The sequence below is a fragment of the Scaptodrosophila lebanonensis genome, unplaced genomic scaffold, assembly GCF_003285725.1.
Source record: "Scaptodrosophila lebanonensis strain 11010-0011.00,11010-0021.00 unplaced genomic scaffold, SlebRS2 tig00000122-arrow-arrow-pilon, whole genome shotgun sequence".
In the NCBI taxonomy this organism is placed as follows: Eukaryota; Metazoa; Arthropoda; class Insecta; order Diptera; family Drosophilidae; genus Scaptodrosophila; species Scaptodrosophila lebanonensis.
In genome coordinates, this window is record NW_022060580.1 from 1,374,283 (window position 1) to 1,395,234 (window position 20,952).

Here is a 20,952-nt window from a genome sequence, read left to right on the forward strand (position 1 = left end):
GTTTGCCTCTGATAGTAAATAGTTTCTAGCTGTATAGCAAGCAACTATTTACAGGAATGCTAGAGTCGAGCAGGCTCAAGAAACTGTACACACTCTCAAAAATAAGAAAAAATTGTGAATTTTAAATTAATTAATTAATTAAATAAGAATTATTCAATACATACATACATAAGTGGAAACATATGTGTGAAGTACAGAATTATGCCAACAAACAAATCACCCACCCACAGCTACAGAGCTAAGGTAGAAATTATATTTGTGGCTATAATTTTCTTTCTAATTGATCTATCATAATAAAACTTAATATACGGACACATTATCACTAACTGGATGAGACTAACAAATTTTAGTTCAAAATTCAAACAAACTTGCCCTTTCTCGGTCTTAGGAGAATATACATACCAATTTTGATAATTCTAGTTCTTATACTCTGATGCGGAGGGGACAAGGCTATATCGACTCATATTCTCACCCTGAGTGTGGGGTCTGCCACTTATACACTCTCGCACAAAACTAATATACCCCTTTTACCCATTGGGTACAGGGTATAACAAATGGAAAAGCTAAACTTAAACAAACTCATACTGCGTACACACATATGGCATATGCGAGATGCAGGTGTTTATACACTCTCTCCTCGCTACAGAATTTCGTCAACACTGTCCACATTTTGAAAGCTATCTACTTTTGTTTTAAGTTTCATTAAAATCAGTCAATTCCAAGAAAAGTAATTAGAGAAACAATTACACTCCAGTACTACTGTAGGGTTTTTCTTGTTATACCCTGTACTCGTAGGATAAAAAGGGTATAATAGGTTTGTGCAAAGGCAGAATGAAGCATCTCCTACGCCAGAAAGGCAGACGGACATGGCTATATTGACGGACATGACTAGTATATCCTCTCACGCTTTGGCAACATATATAGTTTCCTATAATAAACTCGTATTGACTAGGAAACTAGGTGAGTCCACCTACCAAATTAGGTTAATGGGCGCTCACCCGTTTCCAAAATCTAGGCGTTCATTCAGACAGAAGGACGGATGGCCGGACATGGCTATATCGATCCAGAATATACTTTGTGGGATCTGCCATTCCTCCTTCTGTGTGTTCCATACACAAATCTCACAAATCTAGTATACCCTTTTACTCCTTGGGTAGAGGGTGTAAAAAGTAAATATATCTTACCAGGGATTTGTAAGTTGAAGAACATCAATTAGTGTTTGGAGTTGATATCGAAAGTTATCACTAACTGTATATTTAGCCTTACTCGTTCCCCTTGAACTCGAAGCTGAATTTACTATTACATTTAAATGTTGCTGATCCTAAAAAAAAAAATTTTAAGTAGTTAAATGTATATATGTATATATATATATATATATATATATATATATATATATATATATATATATATATATATATATATATATATATATATATATTGATTTATTTATTGAAATATGTCTTACCTGGTATGAGCAAAGGTCTTGTACAAAAATATGTTTGCTACGACTCATTAAATCAAATAAGACATCCTGTTGAACGTCGCGGTTTTTATCTACAAATCCATCTGCAGTATAAATTACTTTTCCTGCATAGTGCTTAATGCCGAACTCAGTTTCCCAATGCCGACGATCCGAGCCTTTTATATAATGTGGATTGAACTCGAACTCGGAATGCATATTATTTAGGTATGCGATATCCGAGCCTTTGGGCATGTGACATTGTTCCGTCAGAAGTTTAAAAATACATCTTGGAGGCTTTTCTATTAATTCCAGGCATAATGAATTATCGGTAAATTCAACATGAGTGTAAAGAATTTGCTCTTGTTTATACTGAAAAGATGGAGTATAATTTAATATGATATTTATTTTATATATAGGCTATATGATAATTATATCCTATACCCGAAGGGTGAAAAGATAACAAGAAAGGAATGCTAAAGTCGAGCAGGCTCAACTCTTGAATACCCTGTACCACCCCACAAAAATAAAAAAAAACAAGTAGAGAAACTAAATATAAAATACTAAATTGAAATACTCTGTACATAAGTGTAGAATAATTATGCGTGTATGTCTGTGTTTGTGTGTGTCTGTGTATGTGTCGTGTACCTTAAGAAAGCAGTTACAACAACAACAGCTACGGGCACTGCTTGGTCTCATGTACATATATGGCTATAACTTCCAGTTAAATCGGCCCATCATTATGAAACTTGGCATTATAATCACTAACTGGTGGTATTTACAAAATTTTAGTTCGAAATTCCAAGAATTACGGGAGTTACGATTTGCGGGGGAGAGGGGGGAGGGAGGGAAATTCCAAAATACAAATTTTCTGCGTATTCACATAAAGCATCTGGGACTAAAATTTGGTGTTCCTAGGTCTTATAGTCTCCGAGATATAGGAGATTATATGAATGGAAAATCGGGAAAACACCCATAGGGGGAAATAGGGGGAAAATCAAAAAAATAAAACAAACTTGCACAGCGTACACACATAACGCATCTTTGTGCAAAGTTTGGTGCCTCTACCTCTTATAGTCTCTGAGATCCAGTTGTTCAGACAGACAGACGGACAGACAGACAGGCAGACAGGGCTGGATCGACTCGTCTCGTCATGCTGATCAAGAATATATAAACTTTGTGGGGTCTGTCACGCCTCCTTCTGCCTGTTACATTTTCAGCTCCCGCAAACCTAATATACTCTTGTACATTTTACAAGGTGTATTCCAAAGTAAACAACACTTAAAAAAAAACAAGAGATAACGCTACAGTCGAGCAAGCCCGACAGTGTAATACCCTGTACCCAGGTAAACTTCCGTCACTGAGTTATATGAGCCCATAGCAGCAGGAAAAAGAGGAAGAAGAAGAGCGAACTTGTTGCTGCAGTTTGGGGGGGTTGTACTGGCGAGAATTTGTTTCGCTAATAACTTTTCTTAGAATTGACCGAATTAAAATTTTAAACAACAGTAGATAATTATAAAAAAATTATGTGTGCAAAGTTTGGTTTAGGTAGCATTTTAAATGTGGACGCTATTGACGAAATTCTGTAGCGGGGGAAGGGGGGAAAAATTCCAAAAAATAAAATAAACTTGTCCTTTCTCGGACCTAGGAGAATCTGGATACCAACTTTGGTTATTCTAGCTTTTATAGTTTCTGAGATCCTTGCGTTCATCCAACGGACAGACACATAATAACTAATTGGGGGTATTTGCAAATTAGTTCGAAATTCCAAGAATTACGGGAGTTAGAGAAAATCGCAATTGCGGTGAAGAGGGAGAGAGAGGGAAATTCCAAAATATAAATTTTCTGCATATTCACACAAGTCATCTTGGACTAATGGTGTTCCTAGGTCTTATAGTCTCCGAGATATACGCGATTATACGAATGGAAAATCGGGAAAACCCCCATAGGGGGGAAGTGGGGGGGGAAATCCAAAAAAATAAAACAAACTCGTAAGGCATCTTTGTGCAAAATTTGGTGTCTCTATCTCTTATAGTCTCTGAGATCCAGGTGTTCATACGGACGGACAGACGGACAGTCGGACAGACAGGGCTAGATCGACTCGTCTCGTCATGCTGATCAAGAATATATATACTTTGTGGGGTCTGCCACGCCTCCTTCTGCCTGTTACATTTTTCAGCTCCCGCAAACCTAATATACTTCTGTACATTTCATGTACAGAGTATAAAACAAGAAAGAACGCTACAGTCGAGCAAGCCCGACAGTGTAATACCCTGTACCCAGGTAAACTTCCGTCACTGAGTTATATGCGCCCATAGCAGCAGCAAAAAGAGGAAGAAGAAGAGCGAACTTGTTGCTGCAGTTTGTGGGGGTTGTACTGACGAGAATTTGTTTCGCTAATAACTTTTCTTAGAATTGACCGAATTGGATTAAAACCAGTAGACAATTATATATAAATTATGTGTGCAAAGTTTGGTTTAGGTAGAATTTGAAATGTGGACACTATTGAATTCTGTAGCGGGGGAAGGGGGGAAAATTAAAAAAATAAAATAATCTCGTCCTTTCTCGGACCTAGGAGAATATGGATGCCAACTTTGGTTATTCTAGCTTTTATAGTTTCTGAGATCCTTGCGTTCATCCAGACGGACATACGGACGGACAGACGGACGGACAGACGGACGGACATGTCTAGATCGATTTCTCTCGTCATGCTGATCAAGAATATATATACTTTATGGGGTCGGAGATGCTTCCTTCTGTATCTTACATACTTTGCACAAACCTAATATACCCTTTTTACCCTACAGGTACAGGGTATAAAAATTAAGGAAAGCCCCATGCTATCAGCCCCAAATTGGCCGTACAAATAGAAGATAAACTGGGAAAGAAATCCTCTGCAGAAACTCTCCTCCGTGTGCTGGGGAAATACCATTTCAATGGTCGACAACCTTTAGGAAGCCGTTTGTGTCCACAAGAAATAAGATGTGCCAACTTTAAATTTTCAAGGATCTCGTTCTGAAGCCAATCTCATGGTGGGACGACATAATTTTTGCAGACAAGACCATATTTAATACTTATAGGCCCGACGGAATGAAGCGGGAACGGCATAAGCCGAATAATCCGCATCAAAAGAAACATCTTATTCCCACATTTAGGCACGGAGGAGGAGGTGTACATGTTTGGGCCTGTAGTCGGGAAATTGGTTTTCAGGAAAGAATTATGGATAAGAACATATACCCCACCAAATTGAAAACTAATTACCTCCAAAGTAACAATATGTTAGGTTTGGGGATCTTTTTCCATTTTACAAAGGCAATGACCCAAAACATAAATCGGGAATTGTGCAGACCTGGCTGATCTGGAACTGTCCACACGGTATGATTCCGCCAGCACAGTCACCAGACTTTAATATCATATCAAATCTTTTGGCAATTTTGGATTTAGCTATTAGCAAATGGCAAATTTAAAACATAAATGATTTTAATTTTTCTTGGGGCCTGAAATATGGGAGTTTTCCTGTAAAAAAAATGTTGGGGCACAAAAGGAAACCGCGTCAACAGTATCCTATCATAGTGTAGGTGCGCACTAAGAAGGGATTTTGGAAAATTCGAGCTCCAAAGGGGGGAAAACTAGCTCCAATGGGGGAAAACGAGCTCCAAAGTTTGTTTGATAAATCGTCATTTTTCGACCGATCAAATTAAAACTTGGTTTCTAAAATCAATAAAAGAATACAAAGAAAGCTGCATACTTGGTTTTTTGAATATTTTCTTGGAGACTGAATTATTGGGGCTTTTTTGGGGCACAAGAGGAAACAGCGTCAACAGCCCACAGCCCAAACGGTAAGAGCTAGAAAGCTGAAATTTGGGGTCAAGTATCCTATCATAGTGTAGGTGCGCACTTGGAAAACTCGAGCTCCAATGGGAGGAAAACGAGCTCCAAAGTTTGTTTGAAAAATCTTCAGTTTTCCACCAATCAACTTGATTTTTATAATCTTTAAAAGAATACAAGCAAAACTGCATACTCGGATTTTCGAAATTTGTGGTGGAGCTTGAATTATTGGGGTTTTAATATTTATTCACCTTTTCAAATGAAAGGTTTGTGTTATATATTTTTTTCCGATCGATTTCAAATTTGGGGACTGTAATCTACGTAACTAAATCTACAATTTTGCGTTCAAGGATTTTAAAAATATGCATTTTACAAATGCAGGCAGAACAAACAATACAAAATATCAAACAGTTGGGGACAACTAAGTATACATACACACACACACACACACACACATACAAGCAGCGAGACAAGTGAAGTGAAAGTGGATGTGCGGACGTGTTTTCTATTCGATTGTCGGTTTTTCCGTGATTATAGTTGCAAGTTGACTGCAAGAAATTGTTTTTGAATCATTATTTGGTGGTCACTACGGTGTGGAAGTCACTCACCATCGTTGCAGTTGGAGGGTTGTGAGGAATCAGTCCTAGTCCAAAGTGTAGGCCTAGGTGCCTCACTGTTCGGGCTGCGACCCCTGACCTTTGACCCCAACAAGGCGTGCTGCCGCTGGCGAAATTTACCGGCCGTAAGTTCACTTATTCTCTTTGCCTGCTGATTCGCCCACGCGCTCGCGTCGGCACACTGTTGCACTGCCAGCAGCTGGCGACTAACCAGCTGTCGCAGTGTTGCAGCGCGATAGTAGCTGACCCAGCTGTCCTGCTAGCGGACATCTGGCGGAAGGCGCTAGAGGGTGTTAAGGAAATTTAACAGGCGCTGCATACTTCTAGGAGCAGCGGGTAACTGTGCACTACGCACAGCATAGTTTTAGGAAGAGGAGTATTTAGACGGAGTTTAGAGCGAGTCTGCAAATAAAGGTCGGACGGACCGTATACCACCCTCCATTGCGTCAGAAGCGAGGCTCTGGTGACCGAGAAGGGGCGGGATAACCCCCATCCCATCAAGGTAAATGATTGGCCATCGAGGGAGCTCGCTTTGAACTCGCCTCGATGTCCGATTCGCAACCAAAAGGGTTGCTGAAGGTGGCTCCCTCTGATCAGCCACCGGGCGCGCGGATCACAGTCTCGCAGGCAACGAGCCGTAACGTGCATGGCGGCGGTGTGGCTAAGCAGCCAAGGGTTTGCTTGGAGGCACCCATGTCGTTGCCGCCTACGCTGGGACCGCTGACGCCAATTGTAAGCGATGAAGCCTGGCTGAAAGCGAATGAAGCCGTAGCGGGCGAAAATCCTTTCGTCGGCTCTGCCTACAGCGCCCTTGCAAAGTTTCCCGATGCTGTGCTCACCCACAGCATCATTGTGTGCAGCAAGCACTGCCGAACCGTCGAAAACGCCGTTCTCCACACCGTTGGCAGCACCACTGCCGCTGGCAAACACAGCAGGGGCTCCAATTAAGCCGGTTGGCCAACCAGAGACTGCTCAAGGCGAGATGCAGGTGCTGGGCTCCCACCTACAAGCGGTCTGTCGCCTCTTTGAAGGTCAGCAAAAGCGCCGTTAACCAGCAAGACAAGGAGCTTTTTGTAGAGATGCTAAGGCTGCATAACTCAATCTGCAGCAAGGTTGATTGGTCGCATATTGGTGTAAAGCCGGCTAGCACCGACGTCGGTGTGCAAACGGCCGTACCCGTCCCAAAAGCAGCAAGTGCCCCTAAGACTGCTTCAAACGCATCGGCAGCAAACAAACGGAGCATCAAAGGCGTCAACCGCGCTGTAGAAAGCATGGAGAGCAGGAAGCAGCCCCGAGTGGAGTACGCAGCAATGCAGCCTGCGTCCATTGCATCCAACACCACGGGGGAACAAACGTGGTAACCAAAGAGGTAACCAATAAGCGCAGAAAGGAACCCCATAAGTCGACTTTGCAGCCAAGACGATCCAAGCCCGAAGCCATCATCATCCAACACCAGGAGAACCTGTCCTATAGTGAAATCCTGCGAATGGTCACCAGACGCGAGGACGGCAAGCTTAATGGCGTGAGCGGAAACGTAAATAAAGTGAGGAAAACGAGGAACGGAGATTTACTGCTGGAGCTCAAGAGGGGCAGTAAAGAGAGTGCCCAGAAGCTGACGGAAAGCATCGGCCAGGCCCTCGGCGAGGGGGTGGCAGTCCGGGCCGTCGCGCAGGAGCGCCGGTTTGAGGTCCGGGATTTGGACGAGCTGGTTGAGGCAGAAGATATCCGGGCGGCAGTGGCAGTCCAAGCCGGTATCGACCCTGAGCTGTGCAATGTAAAAAACCTGCGTGCATCCCTTAGTGGGTCAAGAACGGCTGTCATTAGCCTACCAGGCAAGTATGGCGAGAGCTTACTCAAGCTTGGAAAGCTCAAAATTGGTTGGACTAGCTGCCACATAAAAGAGCGCGTCACTGCGCAAAGGTGCTACCGATGCTTGGAGCCTGGTCACATCGCCATGAACTGCAGCAGTGAACTGGACAGAAGCAACTGCTGCTTCAAGTGCGGGGAGGCTGGTCATAGGGTCGCCGCGTGTAGGGGATCTTCGATATGCTTCAGGTGTGGCAACAAAGGTCTTTGCGCGCGCTAGAATCGGCAGCTTCTGGTTTTACAGTTGCTACCTGGCCCCAAGTCTGTCCCTCAGCGAGTTCTCATTAATTATGGACTCACTAACGAATGATGCAAGGAGCCGTAACCGCGTCATTATCGCGGGCGACTTTAATGCGTGGTCAGTAGAATGGGGCAGCGTCTCAACCAATGCTCGAGGCAGAACATTAATGGAGGCTTTTGCGACACTAGACATTGCGCTCCTCAATACGGGATCAAGGAACAGATTCAACAGGGCCGGTGCCGGCTCAATAGTTGACCTAACTTTTGTTAGCAGCGCTCTGTTCCCATCATCATCCTGGAACTTAGGCCAGGACTACACGGCAAGTGACCACGAGGAGATTTTCTGCTTAATAGAGGGTGATTACAGCCAGCGGCGAGCCAACATACCCGCTTGTAGGGTGTTTCGAAGTGAGACGCTCAACACGCATTCCTTCTCCGCAGCATTGGTGGGCCTTGGAGTGTCAGCAGTACCGTCGGATGCCCCGACAGTATAACACATAGAGGATGTGCTCTTCCCAAGCAGACCAATCGTCTCATCAAGTGCGGCCCGGTATGGTTCTGGAGGCCCGCCTTTCCCCACAGAGTTGGTATTGGTTACAACAGAGGAGATACTAGCAATCGCTCGCAGCCTTAAGCCGTCTAAAGCACCTGGTCCAGATTCCCTCCCGAACCGAGCCCTAAGACTGGCCATGACACTTCACCCAGTAGCCTTCGTGGAGATGTACAACCAGTGTCGCAGGGAAGGAGTTTTCCCGGATAGGGAACAAAGCCTGGAAAGCCCCCGGAAGAAGCGTCGTCGTATAGGCCTATTTGCCTATTGGACTCATTGAGAAAGGCGCTGGAGAAAATTATAAGCAGCAGGCTAAGCTTGGCCCTGGAGAGTGCCGGCGGACTATCTCCTAACCAGTTTGGGTTTCGTAAGGCGAGATCAACGGTGGATGCCATTAATAAAGTAGTGGGAATCACTACTGAGGCCATAGCGGGACCGCGCTGGAGGGGTGGCTCCAAAAGATACTGCCTAGTAACAACATTGGACATCTGCAACGCATTTAATACGGCTGACTGGTGCCAAATCTTGATGGCGCTAAGAAGCTTTTCCGTCCCGGAGTACGTACTTGCAATTGTACGAAGCTACTTTGACGGCAGAACTATTGAATACAGCACGATGAGGGCTTACGCTCACACGACATCTCACTAGGAGTGCCCCAGGGCTCCGTCCTGGGTCCTCTCCTATGGAACACGATGTACGATGGCATCCTCCGGCTCCAGCTGCCAAGCGACGTGCATATAGTTGGCTTCGCTGACGATGTGGGCTTGGTGGCAGTTGCAAAGGAGCTGTGCGAGGTACAGGCGTCCAGCTGTGCAGCTATAGAGCAGGTTGCTGCCTGGCTATCCTCGGCTGGCCTGGAGCTCGCACCACATAAGACCGAGGCACTTCTGATTAGCAGCCGAAAAAGAGTGGAGACCGCCCGGATACTGGTTGGCAGTACAGCAGTGGAGTCCAAAAGGGCCATAAAATACCTTGGCGTAATGTTGGACACTAGTCTCTGCTTTCGTGAGCACCTAGAGTATGCTAACAGAAAAGCAGCCGAGTCTGGAAGAGCGCTGGCACGGATATTGCTAAACACCAGAGGTCCAAAACAAAACCGCTGGGCACTGCTCATAAGAGTAACGAGCTCAATCATGCTCTACGCTGCTCCAGTCTTTGCCCACGCCATTGAGAAGGGGTCCTACAGACGTGGCCCTGGTGCCACATACCGTCTAAGCGCAATACGGATATGCAGCGGGTTCAGAACGATTTCGGATGAAGCAGCACTTGTGTTGGCAGGCATGATACCCTTGGAGGAGCTAGCACGCGAGGCGAAGGTGAGGTACGAAGGTGTGCGTGTTGCAGTGGCTGATGCCACACCGGCAGCCGTGCTGCGTCGGGACGCAAGGAGTCGCAGTTTAGAACGGTGGCAACGATGATGGGATACCACGAGCAAAGGTCGATGGACGTACCGTCTGATCCCCAATATAATGACGTGGAGCTAAATTGGTGAGCTAAATTTCCACCTAACACAACTACTGAGTGGGCACGGATGCTTTCGTAGCTATCTGCACCGGTTCGGCCACGACTCTGTGGCGGACTGCTCCCACTGTGGAAATGGCGTTGTAGGCTGAGCACGTATTTTTTTTATCTGCCCCAGGTTCAGACGCATCCGTGAGGTGCTGGAAAACGCCCTGGGCTCAAACATTTCGGCGAACAACATTGTGGACCTGATGCTCAATAGCCAGCAAGGTTGGCATGCTACCAGTAGCTTCGCTGCTGGTGCAATGTGCGAGCTTAGGCGATTAGAGAGAGACAGAGCAGCTGACTTAGTGCAGTAAAAGAGGCCAAGACTTGTGCGATGCATTGCTTAGCGGCCGTCCCGCACGAGAAATGTGACCTATCTTTTTTTGTTCACGTCTACCTAGTATAAGTTACACACCTTTTACATTCACAACAATCATATTTGGAATTGAAGACACAAATTAGTGTTGAATTAAAATATGAAATACATACTTATATATGTATGTATGTATATAGGCGGATAACACCTGCATGGAAAATTTAAATGTGTGTACGTATCAGCGTTGCCGAACGCTTCAATTTTGGGCGGGACGTCCCGATTTATAAATCAAAATTAAATGTCCCGCGTCGGAGCACACAGTTACGTCAGGACTGGCAGTCCGTCCGGTGCGTAACGAAGATATGTATGTATGTACGTATAACCATACATAGTACTTATTGTACTATATTTGCTATTTGGAAAATGTTTAAAAAACTTTAGAGAGCGCCGAAAGAAGAATATCATATAGTAAATAAACTTTTCACTTTAAAGCACATTTTACTTAGCCCAGCAAAGACGGGCAAGACCTGCTAGTCCAATATAAAATTGGCCAAACCAAATATTAAATATTAATTTAAAATACAATTTTTTAAGTATAAAGCCACTGCACGAAATAAGCTGTGACCTTAAATTGTCGTGCCTTTTTAGTTTTTGGTTATTTTTGGAATTAAATATTATTAATAGAAAACAATGCAATCCCTTTTAAAATATATATTAAGTTATCAACAAATTGGCGCTTAAATTTTTTGGCTATTGTAAGTAAATTTTTTCGCCTGCACGAAATAAGCTGTGACACACTGTAGTTTCTTAATCAGCGAGACGAGACGAATTGATCTAGACATGTCCATCCGTCTGTCTGGATGAACGCAAGGATCTCAGAAACTATAAAAGCTGGAATAACCAAAGTTGGTATCTCTCAGGTCCGAGAAAGGACGAGATAATTTTTTTTTTTTTTAATTTTTCCCCCTTCCCCGCTACAGAATTTTGTCAATACTGTAGTGTGCACACATAAGGAATACACACTGTAACACTTTGTTGCAATGTTTATACAAACTCAAGAGCTAAGCATAATCCATACGCGACGTAATATGATCGCGCATGCATTGGGCGACATAAGCGCAGCGTCAGTGCAATTAGTGTCAGCCACCTCAAGTGCACATAACATACTCTCTCGCGCTCTCGCTGCCAACAGCGCTGAGTATATAAGCTAGTATATAATGCAGCCGCTCCGCTGCCGGCGTATCGGGCAGTGCAGCTACGCGGCCTTAGCTTAGTTTACTTTAAGTAAAAATGTAAACGAACAGTTAAAGTTTGAATAAAGAATTGAACACATCAACGCCTCGGGATTATCAATGCCAACTTTGGCACGGGACGGACAATTGGGGCCGTCCCGCTTACCGAGGACAAGTGCTATCGCAACATGGCGACCATGACAGTGATCCTGGAGGATCAAGGACCAATCTAATTTGAAAAGATCAACAAGTGCGAAGGGCATAGGACCGCCTTTCGCACCAACGTTGGAATACAAGCCACAAAATCAACAAGCGCGAGGGGCACACCGCCACTCGCGCCATCGATGGAGCATCAGCGTGCCAGGAGTCGGCGACGTCCAGCTGATGCGGACGCCACAAGACGACAATCCCAAAAAGGGACACCAGAGGAAAATTTAATGATTAAGCAAAGATAAAAACTTATAATGCAAAATTTGTAATGCATATTTAAGTTAAAATATATATATGTAAGAAAAATTGTAAAAAATAGCCAATAAGAAAATTGTAAAATAATTAATAAGGAAAATTGTAAAATTGAGCGGAACCTTTTCTGCCCGATTAGAAGTACAGCCCGTAAAGCTGTTCGAACAAATAGGCAGGAAAATTGTTCAATTTAAGTTAAGCAAGAAACATTTCTTAATATTTTTGTATTCAAAAAAAAAAAAAAAAATTAATTAATACACAAATATAATTATTGTAAATCATATACGCAAAAAAAAGGCGTACAAAAAGTTGCGATTATATGCCTGTGGTATACCAAATATATACCAAATTTTTGAATTTTGATCGAATAATTTTGGTGGCGCAGATGTTCCACAACTTTGCCTCGCGTTGTTTTCTGCATGAAAAGATATAATCATGGCAGGCCTATTGGCTACATTGGCCGCATATGAATGTTGTATCAGGCTATAAATATTTGGCTGAAGCTAAAGACAGTACTTGCCTTTATCGGATTTTTATTTCAAAGAGCAGAATATAACGTATTATAATTGAATTTATTTTGACAAATTTGCTAAGCGAAGTTATGTCACATATTATAAAAAAAAAATAGAAGAACTAAATAACTGATGAGTTATCAAGAATAACCATCAAAGAATAAAAATATAAAAAAAATAAATAAAATTGCAAAAAGGGAAAAGTATGCAAGATGGCAAGGTAGACAAAAATCCTGCGCAGGAAAAGAACAATGGAAATTGCCTAAGCAATCCATAAAATAAAAGCTTCAAAGCCCAACGTATACGACAACGTATACGTCAAGTAATATGATGTTGGCGATTTATATATGTACCAATGGAATTCTCGACTTAGGTCAGTTTTTCCAAAGGCTTGAAAGGCAAGCCGGTATATACAGAATCGACCACACTCAAAGAGGTACCGTGGAAAAAGATCTTTGAATTAGTTCAATAGATACTTTAAAAATATGGGCAATAAAGAATAAATTTAATAAGAGTAGCGCTACTCGACCCGGTGACCCAAGTAAAAATAAAAGAAGAAGCTATTTTGTCTGCATAGATTGTCTGTATATGAATTAGTGCATTTTTGAATGGCATTTTCAGTTGTACCTTTGCAAAGTACTTACGATTAAAGGACGAGTTAACTAAAAGGAGTCTCTACGGACTCATTGGCATTCTCAAAATGCTGGGTCAGAAATCGCCAATCGTCAGTGGTTAGCTTTTACACAAATATATTTTTGAATGTTTTACTCTGAAGTACGGTCCTGTGAAGACGTTCATTATGGACTTGGAAACAGAAAATAGGATTCTCTAATTATTAATTTGTGCAAAAAAAAAAAAAAAAAAACGGTTAGAGCAGTACCTTATCGCTCTAGGCTAGATTAATTGTTACAGGTATATGGTCGCAAAACGCAAACTCAAAACGCAAAACACAAAAAAAAAAAACAAACAGTACATAAGGATAGGTTAAAGATTTTTAATTCGTAACTTGAAGTATGGCCATACACAAGCATAAATATATATAAATATTAATAAATAAAAAAAATTAAAAAAAAATATACATCAATTTTCTATGATTACATAAAAAAAAATAATAATAATAATAGTAAAAAAAAAAAAAATTATATATATAACTAGATATACATGAAATTAATAGATAAATAATTTAGAAAATAACTTCATAATATTACGTTATTTTTCAAAAGGAGGGAGATGTAGTGTGCACACATAAGGAATACACACTGTAACACTTTGTTGCAATGTTTATACAAACTCAAGAGCTAAGCATAATCCATACGCGACGTAATATGATCGCGCATGCATTGGGCGACATAAGCGCAGCGTCAGTGCAATTAGTGTCAGCCACCTCAAGTGCACATAACATACTCTCTCGCGCTCTCGCTGCCAACAGCGCTGAGTATATAAGCTAGTATATAATGCAGCCGCTCCGCTGCCGGCGTATCGGGCAGTGCAGCTACGCGGCCTTAGCTTAGTTTACTTTAAGTAAAAATGTAAACGAACAGTTAAAGTTTGAATAAAGAATTGAACACATCAACGCCTCGGGATTATCAATGCCAACTTTGGCACGGGACGGACAATTGGGGCCGTCCCGCTTACCGAGGACAAGTGCTATCGCAACAATACACATAATCTATATACAATTTTATAGTTTTGTTATTTCTAAGAAAACTTATTAGCGAAACAATTTCATATGTACAGAGCATTTCAAAGTCGGGACAACCGACTTTAACTTCTCTACTTGTTTTGCTTAAGAATGGACCAAACTTTCCCGATAGAGTTGAGGTCTGGGCCATTTCCAGGTCAAGAAAGGGACTTTATACCTAAAATATCTTTAAGTTCCTCAACCTACGCCAAGAAAAATAGTTAATTAGTGATCAAATATTTGTAAAACTGGATACAAAAGGTCCACTTTAGAAAATATCCACGCAGTTCTTACCGATTTCGAACGGTGAAATGGTGGGCAATCGACTTGAAAAACCATATTTGAAACGTGTTGAGTTAGGGAATAGAAAATATTAGAAAATATCCACGCAGTTCTTACCGATTTCGAACGGTGAAATGGTGGGCAATCGACTTGAAAAACCATATTTGAAACGTGTTGAGTTAGGGACTCGCTTGTAGGCAAAAACCCCCATTTATATTATATCCACATAGGCTGCAGAGTTGCTGGTACCTTCCGGCAATACAAGCTCTCTACCACCACGTTAGAAAATATCCACGCAGTTCTTACCGATTTCGAACGGTGAAATGGTGGGCAATCGACTTGAAAAACCATATTTGAAACGTGTTGAGTTAGGGACTCGCTTGTAGGCAAAAACCCCCATTTATATTATATCCACATAGGCTGCAGAGTTGCTGGTACCTTCCGGCAATACAAGCTCTCTACCACCACGAGTTGGAATTGCTCCCCAGATCATAAAGTATGGGGAATACAACACAGAACTTTGCACCCATTGATCACTGAATCTTTCATTGGCTCTACGACGAACCATGACTCCCGAATCTGGACCAATTAAGTTGATTTCGCTTTCGTCAAAGAATATCATATTAGCCCAACCATCAGCTGACCAATTTATCTTCTATTTGCACCAATTTAGTCTGTTGGAACGCTTTTTGCTTTAAGAACGAGTTTTTTGCAGCTCGTCTGGCGGTCAAATTATTTCTTTTTAGTCGCCATTTGAGCTGCTTAATTCCAAATGACTGGCATTTTCAAATTCTGCAGTAATTTCTGGATGAGTTTTAAAACGGTTGCGCAGTGATATTCGGACTAAATTCCTGTCCTGACGGCCATTAGTCATCCTTGAACGTCCGCTGCCAGACTGGCGCCCTATACTCTCGGTTTTTTAAATATTTTATCTAAAAACTCCTTACAGATGATTCTTTACACATTATTTGTTCAGATATAGCAATATTTTATCAGATTTTGTATACCCTGTACCCAAAGGGTGAAAGGTTATACTAGTTTTGTGCGAATGTATGTAACAAGCAGAAGGAGGCGTGGCAGACCCCACAAAGTATATATATTCTTGATCAGGATGAGAAGACGAGTCAATATAGCCATGTCCGTCTGTCCGTCCGTCCGTCCGTCCGTCCGTCTGTCCGTCTGTATGAACGCAAGGATCTCAGAAAGTATAAGAGCTAGAATAACCCAATATGTTATAGAGATTCTCCTGAGCCCGAGAAAGGACGACTTTGTTCATTTTTCCCGATGCGCCCCTCCACTCCCCCCCTATTCAAGATTTTCTATAACTCCCGTAATTCTTGGAATTTTAAACTAAAATGGTAGACACATCCAGTTAGTAATTATATATCCGTATACCAAGTTGCATTATGATAGGTTGATCAGAAAGAAAGTTATAGCCATATAACCATGGCCAATGCACACATACATACATATGTACAAGTACACAAACACGCATAGACACCATTCTGATGTAAATGTAAATGTATGCATGCATGTATGGAATATTTTATATTTAATTTAGTTAATTAATTAAATTAATTTAATTAAATTAAATTAAATTAAATTAAATTAATTAATTAATAATATTTAATTTATTTATTTTTTTGTGGGGTGGTACAGGGTATTTAAGAGTTGAGCCTGCTCGACTTTAGCATTCCTTTCTTGTTTTAAAATTAATAATATCGATTTTTTGAATTTCTGTTAAAACCATCATTTTCGCTACAAATTGACTTATCTAAGCAGGAGATCTTCTTGTTCTGTTCAAATTGATGCAATTTTTGCACTTGAATGCCATTAAACAAAAAAAAAACTTAAACAAAAAACAAACTTAAACAAGTAGGGAAGCCAAAGTCGGGTGAAACACTCTGAACATATGTTTAGAATAATTATCAAAATTCAAAAAATTAAGAAAATTAAAAACAACAAGTAAAAAAGCTAAGGTCGGGTGTCTCGACTTCGAAATACTCTGTACATATGTTTACAATAATTATAGAAAATAAAAAAAATTAAGAAAATAAAAAAAAAATTTGATCGATTTAACCTCTCTCGGGATTCGAACTCACGTAAAGGGTGTATAATTGCACATTTACATAGCAATTGCGTCTATGTGAGTGTATGCATGTCTATGCGTGTCTATTCGTGTCTGTGTAAGCATGTTTGCAGTCAACCAAAGCACCAACATCAACAACAGCTGCGGGCAGCGCTTCGGCAGCAATTATATTTGTGTCTATAAGTTCCTGTTAAATCGGTCTATCATAATGAAACTTGACACATGGACACATAATCACTAACTGGGGGTATTTGCCCAATTTGAGTTCGAAATTCTAGGAATTATGGGAATTTGATCTTTTATGATCTCTTATGATCTTTGAGATCCAGGTGCTCATACGGGCAGAAGGACGCTTGAGCAGCGCTGCAGCAGAAAATATATTTATGGATATAACTTCTCGTTAAATCGGTCTATCATAGTGAAACTTGGCACACGGACACATAATAACCAACTGGTGGTATTTTGCGGGGTAGAGGGGGGAGGGAGGGAAATCCCAAAATATAAATTTTCTGCGTATTCACATAAGGCATCTGGGACTAAAATTTGGTGTCCGTAGGTCTTATAGTCTCCGAGATATAGGCGATTATACGAATGGAAAATCGGGAAAACCCCCATAGGGGGGAAGTGGGGGGGAAAATCACAAAAATAAAACAAACTCGTATAGAATACACACATAAGGCATCTTTGTGCAAAATTTGGTGTCTCTATCTCTTATAGTCTCTGAGATCCAGGTGTTCATACGGACGGACGAGCGGACAGACAGACAGACAGGGCTAGATCGACTCGTCTTGTCATTCTGACCATATTCGTGGTCATATACTTTGTGGGGTGGCAGACCCCTTTTTTGCCTGTTACATTTTTCTTGTTTTAATTTCTGCTGTACGCCTTCCGTCTAGCTAAAGCAAACGGAATCTATTTAGGCATTTCATGCCATTTATACTTTAAATATAGATTTAAGTTTGTTGGCAAATATTTGAATTATAGATTTAAGTTATTGGAATTATAGACTTAAGTTGTTTGTAAGCAATTAATTGTAAGTGCGCTCATACATGTAATGACTTTGTAATAAGAGATGTTAATAATGCGTATGCTAATCCTTGCATGGCTAGCTATAAAGCACTTGAAAATTGGAAAACGGAACTTATGTCTTAACGTTGAATTTTAATGGTGGCTGGCCTTCAGTGGCGATGGGCAGAACAATCAAACTTAAAGTATGCCGTCGCGGCTGAACTTAAGCCAACTAGGCTACGTTAATATCTTGTATTTTCCTTAAAACTACACCTCGCCGTCCTTCCCTAGTGACGATACCCTGTGACGATCGCCAGGACGTCGATACAATATATTTCCTTCATCTACGCAATTATCTAGTATTTGGAGTTATGTTCGCTGTGAACAGTGACTGATTCCATTTTAAAAAGGGCATTCACCTTTTGTTCTGCGATGACTTCTCTTCTTTTAGTGTTTTGCGAAATTGCTCGCAATTGTCAATTTAGCAAGCGTCACTTAGATTGCATTGAATTTTTAGAAATTTCAAACAGCAATAGGCACGCTTTATATATTGCCATTGTAATCGCAGCGTAATCGTAATCCCAGTAGAATTATATGACGAATAACTTTTAACTTAATGAGGTCAAGTTTTTGGCTTTTTGTTGCCGGCGACATTAAAAATTTTACTCGGTTTTTGATGTTCTGTGTACAACGTCACTGAGTTATTGATTGCTAACACCTCCTGGAAGAATGTAATGTCTTGAATAAGATCAGTCTGCATCCGTGTCCATTCAGCAAGTCTGTCGAATATATAGCAGATCAAAAATTCACCTCATTCCCGTAGATAGCTTTCGATCCATTCACCAATCACCGTAGATGAAAGCCCTTGTGTGTCGTTTAAAGTTCCATATGAATACTCAGTGCGTTTATGTTTCGCACTGCGTGATTTGAACTACTCAAGGTCACATAGTTGAGTTACTGGTATTGACTGGATTTGCGCTTGACATCAGCTCAAGTGGGACATTTTCTGGTTCACCATATGCCCTGTAGAAAATTTTTATAATTTTGGAGGGCTCTGTTCCTGAGATTGGCAATAAGGCGGACCTTGTTCCTTGCTGAGCCTTTTAGCGCTATCCATTGCGCTGTACATGTGTACATTTTCTTCTAAAGGAAATCCACAGTTCCTGCTTGAAGTAGCAAATTTACCATTGTTGTTTGTATGGATTAATTGTGCTGTGGTTTGGAATCATGTAGCCATTCCGACTTTTGCTCGTTTGACAGTGAAGAAGATTTCAAAACATATCTCTTACTTATCAATGTTTCTTCTTCCGCTTGAAGAAGGTCTAACTCACTCGGGCAAATATCGATGTCACCCTCAATTTTCAATATACCTACATATTTCGTCGTGTGCTAGTGCTTCTGTTATGCTTCTGTCAATGTTTTTGCAGTTAAATTTATAGTTTCTGTTTCTTCATTTTCGATTTGTCCGTAGACCTCCAGTTTCAACTTCAAATCCAATGCATTTGACTCATTGTCTGCATCGATGCCGCCAACTCATATAGCTTCCATAATTTTGGCCTCCATGACAGGTTTTGGCGCATTCGTATTGACGTCCATGTCAAGAAATTCACAAACGCGCAGTGAAGCGTTTTCGCCTATTTCCTTGATAATTGATTGATTTTCTTTTTCTGCAGCTCTGCAGCTGGGTTCACTAAATGTGCGATGCTGAAGTTTTCTGAGTAATTTTGTTGTAAACTTAAGAAATGGTGCAAAATTCACGTCTCCTAAGCTTTGCGATTTCCAAGAATTTGTGCGTTAAATTAAGCATATTCCCACAGCACAGTGTAGCCAGAAGGGCCATAGTCCAAAATACCAAGCAAATTCTTAATACTAGTTATACTGGCGAAAATTAACATTAATATTATATGTAATGATACTTACAATTTCTTGTTCCAGAGTAAACACATAGTGATTAAAAAATTTATGTAGTTTTTCATTGGTATAATTAATACACAATTGTTCAAAGGAATTTTTTTCAAAATTCTCAAAACCAAATATATCTAGTACTCCCAAAAACTTAGCGCCATATTGTCCAGGGTTAGTGCAGCTATTTATTTTAGTTACAAGCCATTTGAAAGTCTTTAAGTATAATGCTTTAGCCATGGCATGTCTGTTTTCCCTGGCCTGAAATTAAACAAAAAGCCATTCATTTACAAAAATATGTATAGTAAATAATACATATTTAGTTTATTTATTTATTTATTTCATCGACAAACAATGCAGTCGATGTAAAAGAAAAAGAAAACAAAAAATCAATACAAAAGAGAACTTAAACTAAAATAAAGCTATAGGAATAAAAAGCCTATAAAAATGACACAAATATCTAATAACGAATCCGACACGGTGGGGGAATTTTATTTGCCAAACGGCCAGCTTTGCCCCGATTCACAGCAGAGGGTAGTCAGATAAGTTATTAGACCTAACAAAAAAAAGGAATGGATATGAAAAAATAGCAATAGAAGATAAAAGAAAAAAACTTAAATAATAAGAGATAAAATATAATTAAAAGCTAAAGGTGAAGAATCACTGACCCGTTGGGGGAAAATTTATTAGCCAGTCCGGCAAGCTATGCCCCTACTCACAGCAGTGGTGATCAGTGATTCTGTCGGAGGTAGCTGAAAATAGAAGCTTTTAGTGAGGGGAGAAAGAGCTCACTTGAGATTAAAAAGTAAAAAGAATTATAATTAGTTAGTAAAGTTTTGATAACTTAGGTTTATTTTTTGAATTGTGATAAAAAAAATTAATGCTTTTTGCATATTGATTTAAACTTTGAACTTATCATATTGTTCCTGAAAAATGAAATTGTGTGAAATCCTTAATTTTAAAAAGTACGTAGCACGCAGGATAAAAAAATATATAAAAGTCGCCAAGTTGAAATTTCTTGTCCCCAGACTGTAACGGTGGACTTTACCAGGTTTGTACGCCGGTGCTTAGGTGCGTGCAGTTATTTATTTCTTTTATATTGGACCCCTCAAAAGTAAAAAGGCGGCCGCTTATATTCGTACCAAATTTATTTTTACAATCAAATTTGAATTCAAAACCTTTGCTGCCAAACTTTATTATATCTCCATTTTCTAAAACCCCTTACAAGCTGCGCTTAGAACTACACCAACAAATTACGCTTACAACTATCACCTACCGCAGACCTTCTCTTTTCGTAGCTAAGCCCTGTAACGGTCACCAGGGCGTCAATTGGTGTAGCCGCATCGGATTTTCCTGAGATGTATGCTGGAAATGTTTCAGGGCACGGCTTGTGCATTGGGCT

General features: G+C 40.8%; 1 protein-coding gene across 1 annotated transcript in view; it reads right to left on the reverse strand.

The window, feature by feature from the left end:
• LOC115628647 (unconventional myosin heavy chain 6) overlaps positions 1-20,952 on the reverse strand; it is a 665,426-nt gene that overhangs the window by 411,896 nt on the left and 232,578 nt on the right. Inside the window, exons 7-9 of the mRNA XM_030524816.1 lie at positions 19,569-19,811; positions 1,466-1,831; positions 1,185-1,321 (exon numbers count right to left, since the gene is read on the reverse strand). Of these exons, the coding sequence (XP_030380676.1) occupies positions 1,185-1,321; positions 1,466-1,831; positions 19,569-19,811 (746 nt within the window). The remainder of the gene's footprint in view (positions 1-1,184; positions 1,322-1,465; positions 1,832-19,568; positions 19,812-20,952) is intronic.